The 22,928-nt window shown below is 39.7% G+C and overlaps 1 protein-coding gene across 1 annotated transcript in view; it reads left to right on the top strand.

Annotated features, from left to right (window-relative positions):
- The window catches only part of anks1ab (ankyrin repeat and sterile alpha motif domain containing 1Ab), a gene marked incomplete at its 5' end in the record, with an annotated part of 54,887 nt that overhangs the window by 23,548 nt on the left and 8,411 nt on the right, over positions 1–22,928 (top strand). Inside the window, 5 exons of the mRNA XM_080891865.1 lie at positions 4,365–4,437; positions 11,432–11,547; positions 15,863–15,961; positions 17,875–18,021; positions 22,537–22,644. Of these exons, the coding sequence (XP_080747991.1) occupies positions 4,365–4,437; positions 11,432–11,547; positions 15,863–15,961; positions 17,875–18,021; positions 22,537–22,644 (543 nt within the window). The remainder of the gene's footprint in view (positions 1–4,364; positions 4,438–11,431; positions 11,548–15,862; positions 15,962–17,874; positions 18,022–22,536; positions 22,645–22,928) is intronic.

Genomic DNA, 22,928 nt, shown 5'->3' with positions numbered 1-22,928 from the left:
TATGAATGACTAGCCAATTTAGCTTCCACTTGGCTGAAGCTAAAGCTTAGCTAAAAGCCTACCAGCCATTTGGCTGCTCTCGGGTTTTATAGGTAGAAAGGTAGAAGCCTGGGGATGCTAGTCGACGCGTCGTTTGAAGCTTTGTAAGATCCCAAAAGACGCAGGAATAAGTAGTAGGATTTAAGAGTGTAATAACGGACTGAAACAGAAGATGGCAGCACTGCATGTACAAGGATGCCAGCTGCCGTTAAACCCCGAAGAAGAAGAAGCTGTGTCCCAGAATTCATAGCGCAGCCCAGCTCAGTTTCCAACAATGGCAGCAGTTAGTTTTAATATTACTCTTATTATTCTTTCTGAGTCATAAAATAAACGTTTAACGTGTTTTCAGGCGAGAATGTAGCTGTGTAAACCTCAAATATCTGCTCAGTTTATCAAGACACCACATATTTTCAAAAGCGCTCCGACGTTTTCAGAGACGTCTGTTACCCACCAGCTCGATAGCGAGCCGGGGTTCAAGCCTCACTAGAGCTGGTGAGAACACCGGACTCTGGGCAAATCGTTTTCAAACCCACCGCCGTCTTTCGCTACTCAGGTTAAACATGAAATATAAGTCACTTAGATAACTTAAAAATGTTATTGTTTGGCTTTTTTCAGTATTTTATTTGTTCCTGAGTAAATCGGCTGAGTTTATTGAACTCCACCGCAACAATCTGCACATTTCATTAAAATTTAATAAACTTCCATCTTGTCTTTATTTTTAGTTAGCACATACCTTAAACACTTCAAGCTGTAAGCTAGTGATAGTTATATAAGAGCAGATGCATGCTGGTGCAATAAGTCTGTTTAACTACAATAGATGCATGATCTGATTAGTCGACTAATTGCAAAAATAATCGGTGGACTAACAAAATAATCGTTTGTGGCAGCCCTAGATTACAGTGATTATTATTCATAGGAACGGGGAATAGGGTTGTAATAAATAAAATATAAGGATGTCCATTTGATGGCCCTGTAATGTACTGGCAGTCTGTCCAGGATGTACTTTTTCTTTTGTCCTCTGACCAGTGTCGCCAACTCCAGAGTAAGGAAAATCGCTATTGGCTGTCCTAAAAGTCGCTAGAAGTCGCTAAATTATGTCATCGCCTAATTTGCATAATTGGTCATGCTAATGTATTGTAACCTATGCAGTTGGAGAGAGAAATAACATCGAGGAAGAGAGATAAAGTCAGTAAAAACGTCTTAAATCCATTTATAATTTATATTTTTTGGCAATTATTGTTTTTTTAATGTCACAATTCCAAACCTGCTCCTTTATCCGGGCTTGGACCGTCAAAAGTGACCCGAAATAGGCACTCTGTTGGAGTTACTTTGTGTGTGTGTGTTTATAAGTATTTTAAAACCTTGTGGTCCACAAAACAACATAACAGTAAAAGAACTGACTGCGTTACAGTCAGTGCGGGAGCAGCGGCTTCGCTCATGCGCGATTCATTTGCAGTTTGGACGCATAGGTTTGAACGTCTCCTGCCCTGATAGCAGCTGGGGGTGAGCGCTTTGGCATGGGCGAGGTGCTCATGGCAGCACCCGCTGCTTATTGAGAGTAAGGGCGATATGCGTTTTCACGTCAAAAAGTCGTCATAAATAAGGCTCCAATAACACCAGAAGAAGTCGCCAGATTTGTCGCTAGTCGCTTTTTATAAAAAAAAAGTCGCAACACTGCCTGTGAAAGCTAAGATAGAACACATCCCGCCCACAGCCCTAGGTTGGAGAAGTAGTTAACAAAATGCAGAAGTAGACTAATAAAATTCACATCTATTTCATCTTTGGACGTCTATTTTTATTTTTTAAGCTTCAACCAAATTTCTTTAGCAGGTGAAGGCTCCAAATACACAGGTCTAGAAACCAGTTGGCGACCCAATGGCAAATCACTGGTCACTAGGAAAAATGTTTTTTCCCCGGCCATTTGGTGAGTGATTGTGCAAAATTAGCCTCACAGATTTGCTTTGATTGCTAGCAAATTTGCAAGGTTGTCTATAGTTTGTAATGAACCGACCCGTCAGCAAACAGATCAAACGTTTTCAAGTTTTACTTCCACTCAGCCAGTAGTATGCAAGTGTCTGCCGGCAAGTTGGTGTGGGTAAGTTGGTGTAAACTGTGGGTAACGGCAACAATCTGCTAGTGACCAATCACAATGAGGTGTTTGGTGCAAAACTTCCTTTGTAACTTTGTAACTCACCTACACATTTTTCCATAGCACCAGAGATTGTCAAGGTGTTGTCGACTGAGCGCTTAGCTTGGTGTTTAGGGTAGTTTAGGTAGTACCAAAACCATGACTGATTGAATAAAATTGATAGTGGACATAAGTGTATTTGGAACAACAGTAAGCTTCGGTTCAATAAGAAGCGATCATTAGAATGAACTGAACATGATTTATTGATGTACAAAATTCAATTTGAGGTATTTGGCGTTCAGACCCCGATGGCCTAGCACAGCAGAACATAATCCCAGCTGTGATAGGGATAAGGGCAGGACCCCCCCCCCCAGAGTCTAGACGCTGGTGGTGGAGATGAAGATGGAGGCTTGAATGGAGCCTGAGTGATGAGAGGCGGTGATAGGGAGGAGGTGAGTTGCATGAAGGCGACTGCAAGGAAGAATAACAGATGCGCAGTGAGATTTAAAGTAGCCGAGTAAAGGCTGATCGGCCTGAAGGAGGCCAGCAGAAAACTGATTGGACTAGACATGTGATGTCATAATCAACTTGACAGCGTGGGAAAGTGGAATTGATGTAAAGCTTAGATTATCCGTCAACACCTGGGAAGCAGACAGATGGGTGACGACAGATCTTCCTTATTGAACTTACGCATAAGCTTCATTTAAATGTCAGTCTCATGAAGAGGATGTTTCAGAGCCATTTCAGCTTATTTCACCGGGCTAAAGTCCAAACTTTAGATATTTTTTTCTTTTTCACATTTCCTAAAATTGTAAAACTTCTAGATTAACATGCAAAAACAGATTTAATTTTATTAGTTTATTTTCTATGAATTTCAACTTGAAGATGTCAAACTGTTCCATTTTTGAATTATTGTGTTTAGTAACAATGCAATAGTCTCTCTCAGATAATTAAACTACTGATAAAAACAAGAAATCGCAGATAATCCACACAGGGTTATCACCTCTGGCTAAAGCTGGAAAAATCTCCAGCATCGCTAAGGCTGCAAATTTCACTAGCTGGCAGGCCAAGTTGCACCTCTAAACTACCTTTATGCCAGTGAAGATAAAAAAAAAACACTTGGAAAGTCCTGCTATTCTTGATTGCGTCATTTCTTGACTGTTTTTGTGCACAGCTGGGATTCTCTGTCTCGAGTATATAGCAAATGCTGTGTTTCAAACTTTGGAGTGTAGAGTGTAAAGCTTGTTTATTATCATTTTTATGCAATGAAAAATGTAGAAAGTAATTCTATCTTGCCTTTCTCAGTGCTTCAATTTTTGACAAACTTTAAATCAAGTCTATGAAGTGCAATAATAAAATACTGGAGTTTTCTTCAACTGCTGAAATGTATATTCCTATATATCTGTGCATATTCATTTCTATTGGGATGAAAAAAAATAATGTTCATAGCTTGTCTTCCTTGCCTTTCAAATATCAGCTGTGATACCTTTATCAGTCTCCAAAAGCATTTCACTAGAATCTGCACAAATGTTCTGTTACTCAGCAAAATAAACAAAAACAAACAACCTTAAAATATATTTTGGCTCTGGAAAATCAGAGTCCTCTTAAATAAACACGCTCAGCTCTAAGCCCCAGAACAACTCTTTTTTGAGTTGTTCTGTAATCTCCTGCATGCAGCATTGTGCACACTTAATCTTGCAGTAAGCTATTGCTTTATTCTCTGAAGCCACAGGTCTGAGGGGGCAATCAGTTACTCCCTGAAACAGTCAACAGCAGCTCTCATTCTCTTGGGGCTTAGTTTATGCATTTTGGACCTGGTTACAGAACTTCCTAGATATTCTTGCTTCACCTTAATCAACCGTCTGTGTTTTTGCTGAGTGAAGCATTAGTCATTGAATTGCTGTCCACGTTGGACTGTTGCTCGTAATCCATCAATGCAAAGTAGCCTGCCTTCTCTCCAACACTCCCAGCAGTAGCAGTGCACAGACCTAACTCTTCAGGCAGTCTCACTCCTTCCTGTTTTATAATTGGTTTGGCTCAGGTAGGATAAAGGAAGGTTGGATGTGTGTTTTACATTAATGCATTAAAGTCGATCCATTATGATGTGTTGCCTTCTGTTTTAAAGTCATGAGTTAATATGTCAGTCTCGGGTAAGGTAATTTTTCACCAGTGTTTCACGTTTATTTCTCTTCAACAGATTGAGAAGATCATGAACTTAATTGGAGCAGGAATTGAAACATCCAAAAACAAGCAGCCCATACCAAGTTCAGGTAATCCATCAGTAACCAACTTGAATTTGGAGTCTTTTCTTCTCCACAGATTTGACTTTGTGGTGTAAATGCAAAATAACAACACTGTCTGAGGTATTAAGGAATGTTACTCATTTACCACTGATGAGTTAATTGAGCACGATTTATATAGAATATTATCTGCAACCAGTCATTTTACACCAGCAAGAGCTCCTTCATGGCATTTAAACACGCCTTCAGAAAGGACGAAGAGCTCTTTTATTGTTCTCACAAGTTACAGTGATTCATGCTGACTTTTGTTTGGCACATCATTGTTGTTATTTATTACTCACAAGGTTTCCACTTCATGGGAAATCAAATTCTAAATTCCCCTCAGTGTTGTAATTTTTTTTCTCGTGGTACTGTAGATCTCAATAGGGCTTGATTTGATAGTACGCTTCATCAACTGTCCTTCAGGCAGTACAGAGGGAGAAGCCAGCTGGCATCATCTCAGTTTGTTTAGATAACGCAACTGAGTTGATACAGTGTAAACCTACCCCCATTACATACTCTGTAGGAAAGGAGGCTTTGTCGTACAGGACTGTGTAAGGGTGTTTTTCTGCACAGGACTGCGTTTTACGTGTCTCATCAGATTTATTGGGATAACATTTTCATTAGTAATGTGCAGTATGCTTTATGGGCTGCAGTGTCTGCTAACGAGAGAGTTTCTTTCATCATATTTCTGATTCAATGCTGTCATTTCTTCCATAACATCTTCCTGTATTCCTCTTACAAATGTCCATTTGGTGTATTTATGTGATTGCTTTGACCACTTTTAATATAAAATAGTGAAGATTGTAAATTTTCTGTTTTGGATTTAGCATTAAATTTTATTTTCAGTCGTCATGTCAGGAAGACAATTGATTTCTGTTAGCCTTGAGAAGTAAAACCTATATTGTAAAAGTAAATAAACATTATACAGCTTTTTGAGTGGCAACAATATGGTGAAAATTCTCAATGTTTATGATTTCCCCTAAAGTAAAAAAATGCCGATCAAAGTGCTTTTAAGAAACTCACAATTTAGAAATGTACATTTTCAAAAGAAGAGGACGAAAGTATATCAAAAACAATAAAAATAAACTGTTCTTAGAAATCATTAAATGTACTTATTTCATCACAATTCAATTCTTTTAAGGATAATTTCTGTTCATTCATTATCTTTAAGCTCAAATATATCTTTTTTTAAGGAAAGCTTGTTAATTTATCATTTTAATTTTGACTTAAATTCCAGCTCAGTGAGCAGTGTTGGATTAAATGCTATCTAAGCAATTAAGACCTGGAGTTATTCCACATTACGTAAGAGCAAATATGGTGTTTGTTTTCGCTACACTTATAGGTGTGTACTATTAATAGTCCTTGTTTGAAGAATGACATGCTGAAAGTGTCCCAGATTCAGCTGAGTCATACACTTGCTGCTCCGATTTAAATCGGAGATTGTGCACAACTAGTTCTGATGGTTGCCAGGATGCTTTTTTTGTGTCTCTCTTAATAAAAAGGTCATATTTCCTTTTTTCACTGTGTAAGGGAAGGATCGGCTACCCTTCAGAGTAATCACATGGGGAAGGAGGTACACATAGATAGGAGGGGAGAGATGTAGGAGGGATTATGCAAAGATGGAAACCTAAATTGTAAATCTTTATTCCACTTTTAGCTTTTGTTGTGACAGGATGAGGAAAAACTTATCCACTTCATAACACAAGTGAAGGATGGTCATTCATCTTCTCGAAGCAATTTCTGAAAAGAATCAGATTTTCTCGGCTAGCAAAATGTTAATGCAGTTTTGTACCATATAAATCCTCAAAGATAATGATGTTTGTGTTGTGTGCCCATCACAAGTGCCTTGATTGTATGAAAGAGTTCACTGAGTAAATGTGCTTAGAATAAGAGAGGGACTGGAGAGAGACCGCACAGCTAACAGCACACAGGAGGCATCGGCTCGGTTTGTGTACAGGCACACTCTGACGTTCAAAGGAAAAGAGTCCGCCTTCAGTTTCTCTGAATTAATTCAGCTTTGCGGCTCATTTTCTCCAGTGCTTGGGTGTGTTGACAAGGAGCTACTGCTTTTCTCCTGCTCTGATAAAAAGGCATGGCTTTATCTACACACAACCTCTACCTCTTCTTCGGTAAATAGGCCATTCGGGGTGTTCCGTGGAGCCAAGTCTAGACCTCGTAGTGCTCACACAGCACAGAAACCCACTTGGACAGATTTGACAGCTTGGGCTGTTTAACAGGGGATAAGACAGTGACCCATTTCCCCCCACCCCCCATAGGAGAATTGGATCCTCTGTCAGTCAGTAATTAGGTTTTACTATCGTGGGAGGTGTTCCTGTCCCAAAAGAATGAAAAAAATTGGATGGGGTGGATGGTATTTTGAGCAGTTTTGTTGTATCGTAAAAGCTGAGATTGGTATGAGGCTTAGAAGAAAAGTGTAAAGTATGAGAAGGAGGAGTTGTGGGATCTTGTAGTGAATCATAATTAGTCCACTTCAATCCTTCTTACTTCCTATTACCATCTTATCTCACCCATATGTTTCATCGCCGCCTCCTCTATTAGTCTTTTTCCGTCTTATCTCTCTTGCACATTCTCTCCTTCTCCCTTCCTTTCTCCTTCCCCCTATCCATCATTCTTGTCCTCAGTCACAGAAAATTTAATAGCAGCCTCTTTTCCTGATAACGAATGATGAGCATCGGTCCTTGTGGATGACTGACAGGTCATTGAGACCTGACTTGGCCTTTCACCTAATTGTTAAGGGCGAAGAAACAAAGGTATACGTGGCCAATTAAAGAGAAGGTTCAATCAATAGCCCTTCACTTTGCCTCCCTGTGTTGTCATTGCTTCTCCTCGCCCTCTCTACCTTACTGACTGGCTGGCTACCCATTGGGGAATGTGTGAGGTGATTGCAGGCTGCTTGAAAGCCTGCATAATAATGCTTTGCCTGGAGCTGTACTGGGATAACACCACTGGACACCCTGCATAAGTGAGTGAGTCTTTCAAGCCTTGTTCACCTGTCATTAACATGCATTTTTGGTCAAGATCACAAGTGGACAGTTCTAATTACAGGTGTGAATATACTCAAGATGTACCGAGATCACATAGCTCAGACCTCCATTGAAGGTGGTTTGATTCACCTTTTTTGTATATAAAAGATGAACGTAACATTTGGGACATCAGGGATTGGTTTGTGTAGACTGCATTTCAAAGCTCAGGTGTTGGGTTAGTGGGTCCTGACATGTTGTGGAAAAAAGACAGAATAATGAAAGATGGACATATTTAGATGAAAAAATGAAGTGCTAAACTTGGTTAGCAAATGCTTCCATAAACCGTGGAGGTGCAAAGCACATACCACACATATTCACAATTTAGTTCTAATAGTACATAAAATAATAGATTTTTATGCAATAAAACTGAGGCACAGACTCTTGAACTGTTTAAATGTCAAAAGGTCACCAACACCACAAAGAAAGTTACAGTTCAATAACTATAAGCTATCTACTTCAGGTACTTTAGCATTGGCTTCATTTTTCAGCCACTTGACTGCAGAGTTGCACTTGTCAACTGAAGCTTTGCTAGTCACTAAAATACAGCTGTGCATCTGCCATTGGCTTTAGCAGTTTGAACACCTGTGGCTATTATTTATTATTACTTCTGCGAAAGACTGTTGGATGATTTTGTAATTTGTGAAAGGCACTTTAATGCAATTCAATTCAGTTCAGCTCAATTTTATTTACATAACACCAAATCACAACAGTAGTTGCGTCAAGGCACTTTATATTGTAAAGCCTACAATAATACAAAGAAAGAAAAAGCCCCTCTGAGAAAGTTCTTTGGTGACAGTGAAGGAAAAGCTCCCTTCTAACAAGAAGAAACCTCTGGCAGTACCTGGCTCAGGAAGGTACTGCCATCTACTTAGTGATAGCTTACAGTAATCTGCTGTTGTGTAGAGCAGTGAGATGCTGGTTTGAAAAATTAGACTGCAGCAGGAATCTGGTATTTGGTCTTATCATTAGTTTTTGTCATTGTCTCTCTTTTTCCCCTTATTCTCTTTCCCCTCAACCCCCAAACCAGTCGAGGCACATGCCTGCCCCTTCCTGATACTGGTTCTACAGTGTGTCTTTTCCAGTTAAACAAGGTTCCTTACTTCCCACCATCATGAAGAGTTAGCTCACAGGAGGCTCAATCATTGGGGTTATATTGTATTGTCTTTACCTCCAATTCAAATGTCTTGGGATGTTGCAAATGATTAAAAGCGATAGCTTGGCATTCAAATGCCAAGTGTGAACTTCTGCAGTTGTCCAGTTGTGATCAGATTACTAAAGACATGTTAATGCCACACATGACCTGATTTGTTTATTTTTAACCCCAATTCTAAAAATTTTATGTCATCTTACTTTCTTATGCAGGCTTTTTCCTGTAAGAAGCCTCTGTTGTGCTCTAAAAATGGTTGACATGACATGAGCATCTGGAAGTACATAGTGGAATTTGCCTCTTTTCTGTCATGCTGGATGAGATGGAGAAGAGGCAGGTCTCGACATGTCCTTTTCTCTTCTCTTCTCTTCTCTTCTCTTCTCTTCTCTTCTCTTCTCTTCTCTTCTCTTCTCTTCTCTTCTCTTCTCTTCTCTTCTCTTCTCTTCTCCAAGTGTATTAAAAACTCTGCTGACTTGAATCAATGCTGCCCCCCCTTGTCCTATCATCAAAGTAAGATGTAAATGAATTAAAGCCTTCTGGTAATAAGCAGGGATTTGAGCAGAGTCTTTGTTTCAATATCCCATGTTAGCCAAAAAAACTGGCGTGGCTCCTGCAGAACTGGATCGAGGTCCCATCATCCCTTTAAATTCTAGTCATTCTTAGCTGGAAAAGACTGTGATTTGGGGCTTTCGGAGCTTGTTCCTCGCCTCTGATGGTGGTGTCCTTTCTCCACTGGCAAGATCAGAGTGCTTCTGTGCAATTCTAATCAGTGCAGTGGAGGGGGAGAGAGGGGGAGAGGTACGTTAAGGTTAGAAAGGCACTGCCAGAAAAGAGTGAGTATGTGTGCATTTTATTGAGAGAGAAAGAGGAGCAAGATATAATGGGAAGGGGTAGACAGACAGACGATGAGTCGAGAGAGAAAGTGTGCGTGCGTTTGCATCTGTCTGTGTGTTTGAGAACGAGAGGCAAGGAGCAAGACAGAGTGAGGGAGAGTGCAAGCCAGAGAGGGAGAGAGAGGCAGAGGGAGGGGAAGTGATATAGCGGGAGAGAGGTGGTTACGTGGAGCAGCACCCCACTTCATCAGGCAGCATACGGCAGCCCTGCAGTGCGATCACACAGTATGGGTATGGGGCTATGAGATTGAGAGAAAGAAAGCTGAGAGAAGCGAGAGAGACAAGAGGGGGGGGGGGAGTTACAAAGAAGAGCTTGAGGGATTTGCTTGGATGAGAAGGGGGGGGGGGATGAACAGTGAGTCTGTTGGCTGTCGTGGATGTGAGAAGGACGTGGCGGCAGTGGCTGAGCTTAAGGCAGATCGTTGGTCTCCTGTGTAGAAGTAGCCAGCGTGAGGACGCTATGCCCTGTGAGCAGTGAGGGGTAGCGTGTGTGAGCCAGGAGCAGCTGCTGTGACTGCATCTGCGCTGCCTGCGTGTCTCCGACAGGCAGGGGATGCAGCAAACCTCTGCCCTGAGCACAGAGGCTGCTAGCTGCACCCAGCAAGGGGAAGAACCAGGTGGGCTGGGGAGGGAGTGGGGGGCGCCTGCCTCAGGAAGGAGCTACCTTAACCGGCACTGTGGTCCTGCAGTGATCCTCGCTTCAGAGTCAAGAGGCTCACCTGCCATCTGTTGGATCTGAACCTGGATTTACTGCTTTCAGAGATGAGAAGCACGTTCTTTGGCTTAGCCGCACATCCAGCAGCTTGCTGAAAAGTGGGCAGCACAGGGAGCACTGGTACCACCAAGGACATTGAGCCTTTTTCCTTTGGCAGACAGCTTACCTGGAGCTTTATCAAGGAATCTAAACTTGGATTTTATTATGAATTGAGGAGTTTGGAATCAGCACACTGTGGAAAGCCTAAGCCAACGTTTCTTTGATGTAGGATTTACAATATGTCTACCTGACCGTACTCCGTGTGGCTGTGGAGTAAGGACGAAATATGATTTAAGCAAATGTCTATTCCTTGATCAAAAATTACACCCGTACCTCAACAGTACTTTAGAATGCTGCTACCTTCATTGTATGAGCCTTGTCCTAGCTCTCAAAGAGGTTGACCAATGAAGCCATGGGACTCAGCCAGAGCTTTACAAGTATGTGGTGAAAACCCTGACAGATTCATTTTGGGGGAGCTGAGTATTTCTGTGTTACATCCTGATGGAGTAGTTTCTGATTTTAGAATAAGTGACGGGGATATTTTTAACAGAGTAAATAATGTCAGGTATATGAAAATGTCTTATTTAGTGAAACATAATTTCCATTTCCACTCAGTCTGAAAATGATCTAGTCTCTTGACTTGTAGTGGTGTGTTGTAATGATTTTGGACGAACTAGGCACTTGTTTTTACACTTGCTCATCTGCTCACTAAAGGAATGCTTAGTGAGCGCGGTTTGTTGGAAGATGCTGTAGTGGCTCAGTCCAACATAACTTAACAATACAGAGCTTCAGATGGGCTCCCTTCCCCGCACTACCTCCACCCTTGCCTGACATATCTAGTCAGTCACACTAACACCAGTGGGTGTATATTAGCCTAGTCAGTCCCCTGCAGGGCTTGAGCGGTGCCTGCAGCACTTCCTTTCCTCCTCCTGTGTTTGAGTTTAGCCGGGCCCCCGCCTGTACTGTGGGAGCCCCTCACCCCCGGCCTGGACCCTGTCTCCCCCCTACCCTGCCTGGTGCTGCTGCACTCGGCTCTGCTTCTGCTGGCCGAGGATGATGTGGCAATGCCATGTGTCGTCCTCTGAGTGCCGCTGCTACCGGCTGAACGGCTTCTCCCTGCTGAAGCGCTTCCCTCTCTCGGCAGATGGGGCCTGTGGTAAAGCCCTGGACCAGCCGGTGGGAGAGTGGCTGGAGCACGTGGGGCTGCCGCAGTACGAGAGCAAGCTCCTGCTCAATGGCTTTGATGACCTACGATTCATGGTGAGTCACCTGCAGCATGTCATCTCAAGGGTCGGTTCCACTTTACATCACCCTGTCTCTCCACTGTCAAACAAGCTGCATTAGTCTTTTTATGTCACCACTCTGCTTGTCTCTTGGTAACTCCACGCCCCCTTATTTCTGTCTCTCACTCACCCTTCCACTCTCTCTCTTCCTTTATAACACTTTCCCATCTCCTCTCCATAACTCCTCCTCACCTCTGTGCAACGCATGACCCAGCTAAAATTTATGGCCTCTTCCTGAATCCCTATAAAGAGTATGAGCTGTCACCAGTGGGAACACACAGACAGCCAACATTCATTAACTTTTTCCCAGCATTCCCAGTCATCTCATTTACTGCAAAATTCAAATGTCTGTCTCCACATCGATTCCCTTGATTTACAGCCACTGTACTTGACCTCTGTTTAGGTATAGTCACTTAACCAGGACAAACAATTCTTAATATAAGCACAGCATGTTTTATCCTAGATACACTTTGCATGGTTGATTGCTAAATCTTATTAAATCCTCCACAGATTATTCTCTGTACTATCCATATGGTGGGCCTATCTTGCATTTACTGTACAAGAGATGATTACACTGCAGCAGCATGCTGTTGTGCTGTATTTTTTTTTTTACAATGATATGCTGCAATTGCATTACATATGTTTGCATGCATCTATTTTTCTATTTTCAAATTTTTTATTTATACTGTAAAAAATGATCAAAATCACAGTTTTTTCCACTGTGGTGGCTAAAAAATGATGCCAGAGATAAGTTTTCCTAAAACATAAAAAGTTATTGAAGAATTATATACAATTTAGCATTTTTTTTATGCAACAGTAAGAATCTAATATTAATATATTCATACTAAAGTGATGTCCACAATCTGTCTGAAAGCTTTATCATGTTTCCCGTAAAGAACATTGTGAGGAAACCTGATATTGCATTTGACAGGGATAGCCAAAAACACCACTTTCCATCTGATAGTCATGTTTCTCTGAAAACATGGCTATATGCTGTAAATAAGTAGGCCTGGGGGTAACATTTCTCAGGCCACAGAGTTGCAATAGCACCATGGGTTATATGATACAGTGCGTCTGATGTCACAGTGGAATTCAGTCAAGTGAGACCAGTGAGGTCAGAAAAAAAGAGTGGTTGTATTGACAAATCAGTATAGTTTATAAGTGCTACTGTCTTTTCTGGATTTCTTTTCCCATTTTGGGTAGAAATGAGATTGCAGTATAGTGGAAATTTGTAAGAATGTGACCATTCAGATGGACTCAGCTTTATATTTGTTTATGAGGCGATAACACAACTATAAGAGCATGGTTGTAAAAAATAAAGGAATACAGTATTTGGTAGGTGATTACAGCTACACTAATAAATCAGTTATCTCCAGAATAATACACTGGAGTTAATTAAGTTGGAAGTAATTTACACACTGAGAGATTTGGAAATGCTGTTATGTAATTAACACTAGTAACAAAAGGGCAAGTTGACTTTTTTCAGTCAGAAAATGTCCAGCAAAAAACACATTATGGATTCAGCCAGTTGTACTGTACTAGACAAAACTCAGGTCATCTGTATTAAATTCAGACTTCAGTGCATAAGATTTGAGGGGATGAGTCCTTTGGCACTAAAAAAGGATGATTTCTAACCTTGACTGATTAAATCTAATCTTTATATGTTTTTAGTCCTCTTGCAAATGACCATGTGGGAGCAGGTACTTCATTTAGTTGATGGAGAAATCTGTTCTTCTTATTGATTTGTTACATAGGCAACATAAGCCAACAAAAGCCAGATGCAACAACCAGGTAGAATAACTGTCATCCTCAATTGACTAAGCAATATCTCTGCCTGTATTTTGTTATTTTGCCCAAAATGTAACATTCATCATTTAGTAGATATAGTAGACTTAGAGAACAAAAAGCGAGCTTTACCGTCTGATTGGGATTGAATGAATCCATGTAGATCAAGATTTCCAGGATACAGTGTGATGTGGACTTGGTTCATTAGCCTTTCTGATGTTCATGTTCATGCCACAGTTAATGTGTCTGCTAGACTTGATGCATCAAGGAAATAAATCATTAGCTTCACAAGGCAAATTAGCCATGGATATTTACAAGGATGTGGAGGTTGCAAACAAGAAGAAAGGTCAGAGTAGGCAGGCACTGTGAATGTTTAATATTGACCTTTTAGATTGTGCTAGGCTTGCTTCAGATGTCATCAATCTAACTGAACTTAAATATCAGAACTCATTTGTGGGATTCATTGCAAATTTGAGTAAAGTGATCAGTAGAGGGCAGTACTGTGGCTCCTTTTTAATTCCCCGTCATGTTTGATTTCATTTATGTATTAACACTGTATTTAGGAACAATGCAATGGAGCCCAGAGGAACATGTAGTAATATTTAACCATTTCTGGAAATCAGCTGACATAAAAACAGGGTAAACCCAGAGCAGATTTTACTTTAAACACTATATCGTTTGTGAGCCCAGAGGGGATTGAAAGCTCTTCCCAGTTTAATTCTGCAGTGACAGGAGTCTCAGCACGCAAGCCTTTCTGTGCCCACAACCCACTGCTGTCACAGCTTAAGATACACTGTATAGTCCTGCTTGGAAAGTTTCCTTGTGTCCGCCCGTCAGCGCACAAGAGCAGCCGCTCACATGAGTCGGCAAGGCTCTCTGCATGTGATGATTGCTCTGAGATGCAGCTTTTGAGGGATCATAAATTATGAACAGCTGTGTGCCCATTCTCATAATTTTTACACGATAATAATCATTTTTGCACTACCAAAAGTGGGGCACCCGTAGCTTTCACTCTCTTGGCCTTCATGGCCACACATTTCATTTGAGTGAAAAAATACACAAATTATTATTATTTTTTTTTAGATAAACAATCTAGTGGAGGAGAACATCTTAGAAGTCTGTCCATCATCATCCACTTGTATTGCATCTCTTCTGCATTAATATTGCATCAGACGCTACATTCCCCCCCCATTTTCGAATATCGTAATATGGAGCTGAACATCAACATTCTGATCCGTAAACTCTTTATTCTTTATCATTTCCCTGTTACGTCTGCTTTAAAAATGGAAAATCTTTATGCTTCCAAACTATTCCTCTGTGGAGAAGGGGAATGGAGCAGTTCTAATTCACTGTTGCCTTAACTGAGTGCATTTAGTGAGATGAAGGACTTCTACCATGGCTACATCTGCAAGGCATATCAGATCAAATCACACTACCATAGCTTATAAGCTATGTAAGAACTGAACCATACATTCCTGTCACATGTTTCAAATGCGGCATGAAATAACAAGTTTGCAAAGTCTCCCGAGGCATCATCAAACTTCCAACCGTGTTAATAAAAGTGGAGGATCTATTTTTGGACCTCCCTTACATCAGGCCCGCTTCATTTTGACCTTTTATTCTTGCGATCAGTGAGTAATCTCCCAACTGCACCCTGATAGAGGCCTGTGAATACTGCTGCATTGTGCTCTGAAACCAATCCAGAGAGAGCAGATTGAGTAAAGACTACAGAACATTTTAACATTCTTGGCCAGAGAGAATCAATCTGCAGCAGTCCTCAGGGAAAAACGCTTAGCTCTTCATTTTCATGGTTCTCCTTGTATTTACATTCCTACCTATAAACCAGTAGAAGATGATGAAGCAAGTGGGGCTGTGATTTGAATAAGGGAAGAATTTTCTTTTTGAAGCTTTCAGGATGTGAGAAAAAAATCTATTGTTCATTGTTTCCACACCCTAAATTAACAAATAGTCTCAAATTGTTGTGGAATACTTCCTCTTGGACTGTTTGGTGTCCCTGGATGAAGCACAGCAGCACAGGGATCCTGGAGACGCAGCAGCAATTCTGAAGGCTTTGTTCCTGCTGAGTCGCACCAGATCAGATTGATTACTCTTGGCACGCACAATTTATTTGACTTCATTGTCCTCCCACTCTGCTGTTACTGCTTGTGTCAGAGATGTGCATATTCTGCGTGTTTGCGCATGCGGTGTGTGTTAAGAGCAAGTGTGTATTTTTTCAGTCACAGTTTTACCCTTGCAGTAAGGCTGTGGAGCAAGTCATGATACTTTTGAGTGGATTGTTTATTTCTGTGCAAATATGTACACGGTATTATAAATGATTTTTCTTGCATACTGTTGTTCTGTATATCCATTTTCATTCTGCGTACTGTCTATGTGCTTGTGTGTATGTGATTGTTTGCATGCACGTATGTCTGATGACTACGCCTTTGGGTGTGCCTGTGTGTGAATGTGTTTATTTGTGTGTCTCTCCTGTGTTTGTGCACATGCAGGGAAGTAACGTGATGGAGGACCAGGATCTCAGAGACATCGGGATCACTGATCCAGGACATCGAAAGAAAATCCTCCACGCGGCACGCAACTTGCCCAAGGTGCTTAATATCGTAGGTTATCTTCAGCACTAAGGAGACCAGCAACTGACAGGATCTCAAATAACAAAAAAAACCCAATAAGGACAAGTACTTCACTAACAATAGCAAATAAGCTAAAAATAGATAAATGGCACCCTGATATGTGTTATAGTGTTGAAGGAGTATTCATGCTGTCCATAGAGTGGGTTAAGCCTGAAGCAACAAAGCTGTCTAAGCAAACAAAATGACAGAGTGGGTTCATTTAAAACCTATTATCTTTCATTCAGGAATACACACTTTTCACTCTATGATAGCTGGGATGGGCTCCAGTTCAGTGACCCTCAACTGGACAACTGATTAAGAGGATAGTTGAATGAATGAATGGATGGATGAGTGGCTTTATTTGTGTTTGTTATACTCTGATATCTGTTTGATATCACTGCAAATGAAAAAACGAGTCATAAAACACTAGTTATTACTTTTTTTTTAGACAACTATCCATTTTTAAAAGACAATTTTTCTCCTCATTTACAATAAAAAAAATAAATATAAGGTATGCTTGAGGGAATTATGTTTTATACTATGCTAGTATTATTTTAACATTAATCCACAAATTAACCGGTGACTCTGTTAAAAACATTAAAATGATAGCATTATGCAGTTGGTCCAGCACCTTCGTGATGCAAGTCCTGTTTTAGTTCACAGATGCTTTCTGTGAGATTGAACTCTGGTTAATATGGAAATCATTACAGTTTAATGAACTCATTTGGCCTCTTTCACTACGATGTTTGTAGAAATGTTGTTAAACTGAACAAAAACCAACTGTGCATGCAAAATTACTGTTAAATTCATGTAACGGTTGCACTGGCCAATTTTGTTCTTACCATCGTGAGTACGATAGTGAATCATTCTGATCTTGCCTTCTACATTCTGCATACGGCGACACCTCCATTTCTCCAAGGTCCATTTCTTGCATATTTACTTTGAGGTGGACTATGAAGGAAGCTGATGAAGTTATTTTAAGAATGGAACAATATTATCCAAACTGCTTTATTAAAAGCAACTCTTTTCCATGTTCTTGGTTTGAACTTGGTTTGAGCAGATCTTGACTATGTCTACGTGCCACTGATTTACTGTACAAATCTCTGTCTGTGTGTTTGTTTTTTTGGCTGCTAACTCCTCCTACACAGTCAGGAGTTGAGCAACCAAACTTGGCACGCAGGTACATCATAGGCTCCTGAAGGTTATTATGTATATCAGGTTTCTGATGTCATCAGATTCCCTAGCAATTACTGTACTAAGCAACAGGCTAAAATGACTTGTTTTTAGTGTTTAACAATTATAACACCATCTAAAAGTATTGTATCTTTTTTTGTCATCATAGTAGCATCTCATTTATATCCACAAAAACTGAATTATACATGATCTATGGTATGTTGCCTAGCAACCACATAGCAGTTAGCTAAACTTACCTATTTACGTGCCTACAGCAAAGCATCATATCATTTTCATTTCATGGCCACCAGCATGAACAGGTCAAACAATGCTATAGCATGGGCATGTACTAGTTCCTTTAGACCACCACTTGAACAAGTGTACCTAAAGAAGTGGAAGCAGCTGTCACCTAAGATCATAAGCTTTGCAGTGTTGTACAAATTACATTTTTGTTCTGGAGATGAGAAAAGTTTAGATGGAATATGTAGGGATCAGCAAAGTCAGGAGTAACCTTCCCCGGGGATTATAAATGATGATTTCACAGCACTCCATCCGGCAATCGTTGATGTTCCAGTCAAGAGCTGAACTGACATTGCTGTTTTTTAAGCTACTTGCCTAGCATGGCCGCTGCAGCAGTCAGCTTTAGTTGGGTAGAAAACCCAAATTGTCCTTCCATAAAGTCACAGTTCTTGCTTACTTAGATGCATCTGTCTCCGTAGGTAAAAGCACTGGGGTGTGATGGCAGCACATCTCTTGCCACTTGGTTGGATGGCCTTGGTCTGCATGAATATCTGCCCAACTTTCTTGCCAGCGGCTACCGCACACTGGAGTGTGTTAAGAACCTGTGGGAACTGGAGATCATCAATGTAAGAGGCCACTGATTACTCAAATTATAAATGCATGCACTACGAGTAATTAAATGCATAAAGTAGCAAAAAAATTACTTTTACTTATTTTTTTCTACTAACATTTTGCAATGTTTTATGACATTTTTCCCTTTCTGAGTCCGAAAACATTTTTTTTTCGATAAAATAAATGTTACCTAAAAATATAATTAAGTAAGTATTAAGTATTTAACTGTGTCTACAATAGTCAGTGCTCACCCATTAATATTGTATGCGCTACTCTCCTTAGTACTTCTATATTTGTACCATTATGTTTACAGTTCAGTTGCTTGGGTCGTGTTTTATTTACCTTCATGTTTGAATAACAAAGCTGTCATGGCTGAGGTGGGTAGGTGAGCTAGTGACTAACACTGTGGCACCGCAAGGAGTGAGCATGCTCTGCTCATTGTTAAGGAAGAAAATCTTTAAAGTTAATATTTTTAAGCTGTCTTGCTGATGTTCATCAAGAGCATGCAATCATACAGGTCATTGTATTATATAAAGCTATTCTTTAACCAGGAAGTTAAATTCTTCAGATTCTGATTATATCTTTCATAAGAGTGTCGTGGGCTGACATAAGCAGGATTAACCTAGCGTGTTTTCTAATGTCAGGTAAAACCATAGATGCAAGAAAAAACACTCTGCACCAGGAAAACATGCACTCAGGGACACAGAAACTATATTTTATAGCTACAAAACTAATTTCAAAACGGTAGAGGAAATGTAGTTTGTTTTCGTTTGTCACTTGTCATTCTGGCAATTGTTTTTAACACAGCTAGCATGAAGTTTTTTTGAGACTGAGAGGTCTGTGTGAGTGTTTCTGGATTCATTCGGTACATTAGAGAGAGCAGTCTAAAGAAACTGAAAAAGGTAAGTTTGTATGATAATATATTATATTGCAATCATATTCTCAAATTATACATGCTCTGTTTGTAACATCTGAAAATAAAATATAATAAATAATAAAAACAAAGATCGACCAAATGGACCAATACGGCAATGCCACGATGATCCATTTGGCAAAGTAAATCCATTGGGTATCCTTGTTGGTCTTCAGACAACAATTCTGATGGCTAAAGAACCAAATGGGACAGGCGAAAAAAAAAACAAAAAACAAAAAACAAATTATACATGCCCGTCATAACTAAGACTAAATGAAAGAAAACTAAAATAAATTGAGACATTTTTTAATAATAAATAATCACATAATCACTCACCATACCTTTTATACAAGACAAGAGTAATGAATATTGATTGTATTTAAATGTGACATTCAAAAATGGATATAGAATACAATTTAATAATCCTTTAGTTGTCCCACAGGGGGAAATTTGGTTGGAACAGCAGCAAAAAAAACACATATACAAACAGAACAGGACACAGGACATAGAACAGAAACACACAAACATTTTTATATATTTACATCATGGACAATAGTTACCAAAGCAGTAGTGTACAGTTATTAAAATTAAAGTACAGATATATAGCATGTACTTGGAAAATAATTCAGAAAACATTTGATTTAAGTTTGCCTTAGTTGATAATTAGTTGCTTTTGTATTAAGCTCTATGAACTTTTGAGGGTTTACAGTCCAGCACTGATTAACTCTGTGGATGGATGAAGTCGAGCCAGTTCTCATAGCCTTAATAACAAGGCCATCCTAATATGTGGCTCCCAACGAAGTTAAGCAGTACTTTAAAATGCTGAGCCGAAATATCAGAAATGCTTCGTGATGGAAGCATTTGCATAAAACTACAGCAGAGACAAAATCACCACACAGTAATTAGTGGATAATTAACAGATGTGTGTAAATTAAGAGACAAAGTTGTGACTGATGACATGGAGAAATGTAATTTGGTTTTATCCGTATGGAAATAGTGTAACATTTTATGATAATTTGTAATTAGAGAGGCGGTCTTATTAATTTTGCCTAGAAATATGGGTGCAACATGTGTAGGAGGATTGATTTCTCAGATTGTGTGTACATGGAGAACAGTGTTTTTCTGACAGGTTTGAAACATTATTACTAGAATATGGAAGTAGAAAAACACATGATCATTAGTTAGAGATTTTTCAAGATGGTGCTCTTTTTAAAAAATAATTTATAATGAAATATTGATAATATTGGCTACATGTAAATTATCCAAATGGATTAATCTGCCTGTGATGACGATTTGCAAATAGCCATGGCCTTGTCTGCTGGAGTCACAAATCAAAGCGCTTAAGCAGTATTGAGCTGCAACAACTTTATAGGCATCCTTTTGATGTTTTTCCATTTGCCACTTGATACCTGGTTTATTCACATTGTATTCACATTTCACTTTTTATAACTGATGCTAGAGATCTTGCAAAGTGGAAGTTTATTGTTGATCAATTGCTTTAATATGAAAGCTGTGCAATGTCTGCAGCATTATCTCCTTTTTGCACTTTATAAGAAGGAGAAGCTTGTGTAAATTCAGTGTTATGATATCATCTTGCTCATGTGAAGAGCAAGAAACTCATAAAAAGGTAATTTACCATGAGAGAGTGGTGATCTCTTGCCTATATCATAGTGGATATATATATATATATATATATATATATATATATATATATATATATATATATATATATATATATATATAGTAAATGTCCAAACTAGAACATGTCTGAAGTGGGCTGTTTCCTTATGTATGCTGCATGTGAGAGATGACAACTGGAAAATATCCCAACTTGATTTTCCTAAAACTGTCCAAACTTCATATGTGAAAATAGGATAATCCAAACGTGTCATAGGGTTATGTTGCTGACATCGGAGCAGCAGAGACACAAGGGTTGTGAGAGTCAATACAAGCAAGTTTGTCAGACAGAATGTGATGAGACAGGAATGTGCGTTATATAAAGCAATACATAAATCCCATCTATATGCCAATACAATTTTTTGTGTTGTGCAGCTGTCTGAATGCAGCCATCTCATTTGACCAAATGGTTGTCAATCAATCAACAGTATTGTGCATTTCCTTTGTTCACTGCAATAATGTGATCAATATTTCTTACTCTGAGAGAGGGTCTGACTGGATCACTGATGTATATGGAATCAAAATCTGTCTGTCAGTTTTTAATGTGGTGATAATGTTTCCGTGTTTTCTAATTTATAACAGATTGTGTTGAAAATATTATTTATTTTTCTTGTTGTGACTCATAAAAAAATACCAGCAATGAGATGATCCAATATGGCTCATACGCAAAGACAGCACCGCAACAAAGCTGATACTGAGTCATCATTTTTCTTTTTGTTTTGTTTTTTTTTGCACTTCTCACTCAGTTTGTTTGTGTGCATAGTTATGAAAAACACAAAAAACTGTGGCGGTAAATTAGCAGAAACCAGCAACAGCTGCAGTCACAGCAGCAGCAGCAGCAGCAACAGTCGAGCAGCAGCCAAGCATACTGTCCATGCAGTGTGTGAGAGATGGTGTCCAGCAGACTGCGATGCAGAAGGATGGGGATGTGAGTGCAGGGCACATTACTTTCAGTGTGCAGAGTAGCAGAACTGCCTCTCAGCATCTGAACTCACTTTGCCCATTACATCTCCGACATCCTCCTCAGCGTCTCACTGCAAACAGCATCGAGCACTGAGATGATCTATGAGCTGGTTCCCTGTATAATCCCAAGGTGTTCTTTATTACTATTTAAATTCCGTCTCATTTCACAGGCCTCGTGCACACTGGCCTCACTGGGATTCTGCACATGGTTTTGATGAAAACAGCACCAGAAATCCAGCACACAAACCAGTTGCCTCTTCTGCCTCCGACTCCCACTGAATAAATAATTGAAGCTTTAGACAAAGAATCATATGAGCCTGTTATGGAATATTTTGTACCCGTGACATAATTGCAAATGTAACATTAATCACTCAACATCCACCTTTACTGGATGAGCATGAATGTTAATAGCCGATTATGCAAATTGTCAGTTTTGGGGTGATGGGTTTTGACTATATAAAATTAGCTTATTGTTCCTTTTGTGATGATTTGAGTCTCACTAGCTGCAGCGGCCTTTGTAAAAAAAAAAAAAGTTTAGCGAGACAGATGCTGTGGATAGACGAGCAGTGTTTTTATACTGTGAATGGCAAACACAGTGTGTATTTACATAGTGACACTGTTATGCTTTATCCTTTTCATATGTCACATGTTATCCTACATAAATCAGTAAAGTCTTGTGTGTTTTTTAAGCACTATGTCCAAAAATGGGTCGTAAATTATAGAGCGTCCCGAGAAGGAGACAGTGCGGTACTTCAAGCTTACGGCAAAACAGATTGAGGTTGAATTATTGACGAGAGTCATTTCTGTTTGCCTGTGGATGCCTGCCAGTGAGGGGTGCTTGCCACCAACTCTGTGTCAGTTTATTTTGAATATAAAGTATCTATATTATTTTAGTCTAGATAAACTCCTGTATGTAAGATATGGATCTAAGAGTACAGGAAAGTCTCATGCTATGCCCTGATGTTGTCCTCTCTAGGTTATTAAGGTTGGTCCTCTGGGTCACAGGAAGAGGATCATTGCCTCTCTAGCAGAGAGACCCTACGAAGAGGCTCCATCTAAGTCCCGTCGTCTGTCCCCAATTATGGTAATGCATTTCATATTTTCTCACATTTTCTCTAGAATTCACAAAAATACGGTCAGCTCTAAAAGATGGAAGATGTTTTTATTTAAAGCACCAGCCAGACTGCAGCAGTATTAGTGCTGCTATTTAACCACTGTCGACACTTATTCGATTAATAGATCAGATATGCTTAATGTGCTTAGTAAGAAGGATAGCTCTGCTCATACCCTCGGTATAACACACATATTGTGTCACTCTTGTCTGTTATGAGATTTTTTTTTCCCTCAGCATGTTTAGCCTCGTTCCTG

The sequence above is a fragment of the Rhamphochromis sp. 'chilingali' genome (genome assembly GCF_963969265.1).
Source record: "Rhamphochromis sp. 'chilingali' genome assembly, chromosome: 9".
Lineage (NCBI taxonomy): Eukaryota > Metazoa > Chordata > Actinopteri > Cichliformes > Cichlidae > Rhamphochromis > Rhamphochromis sp. 'chilingali'.
This window is presented reverse-complemented; position numbering and strand designations above follow the sequence as displayed.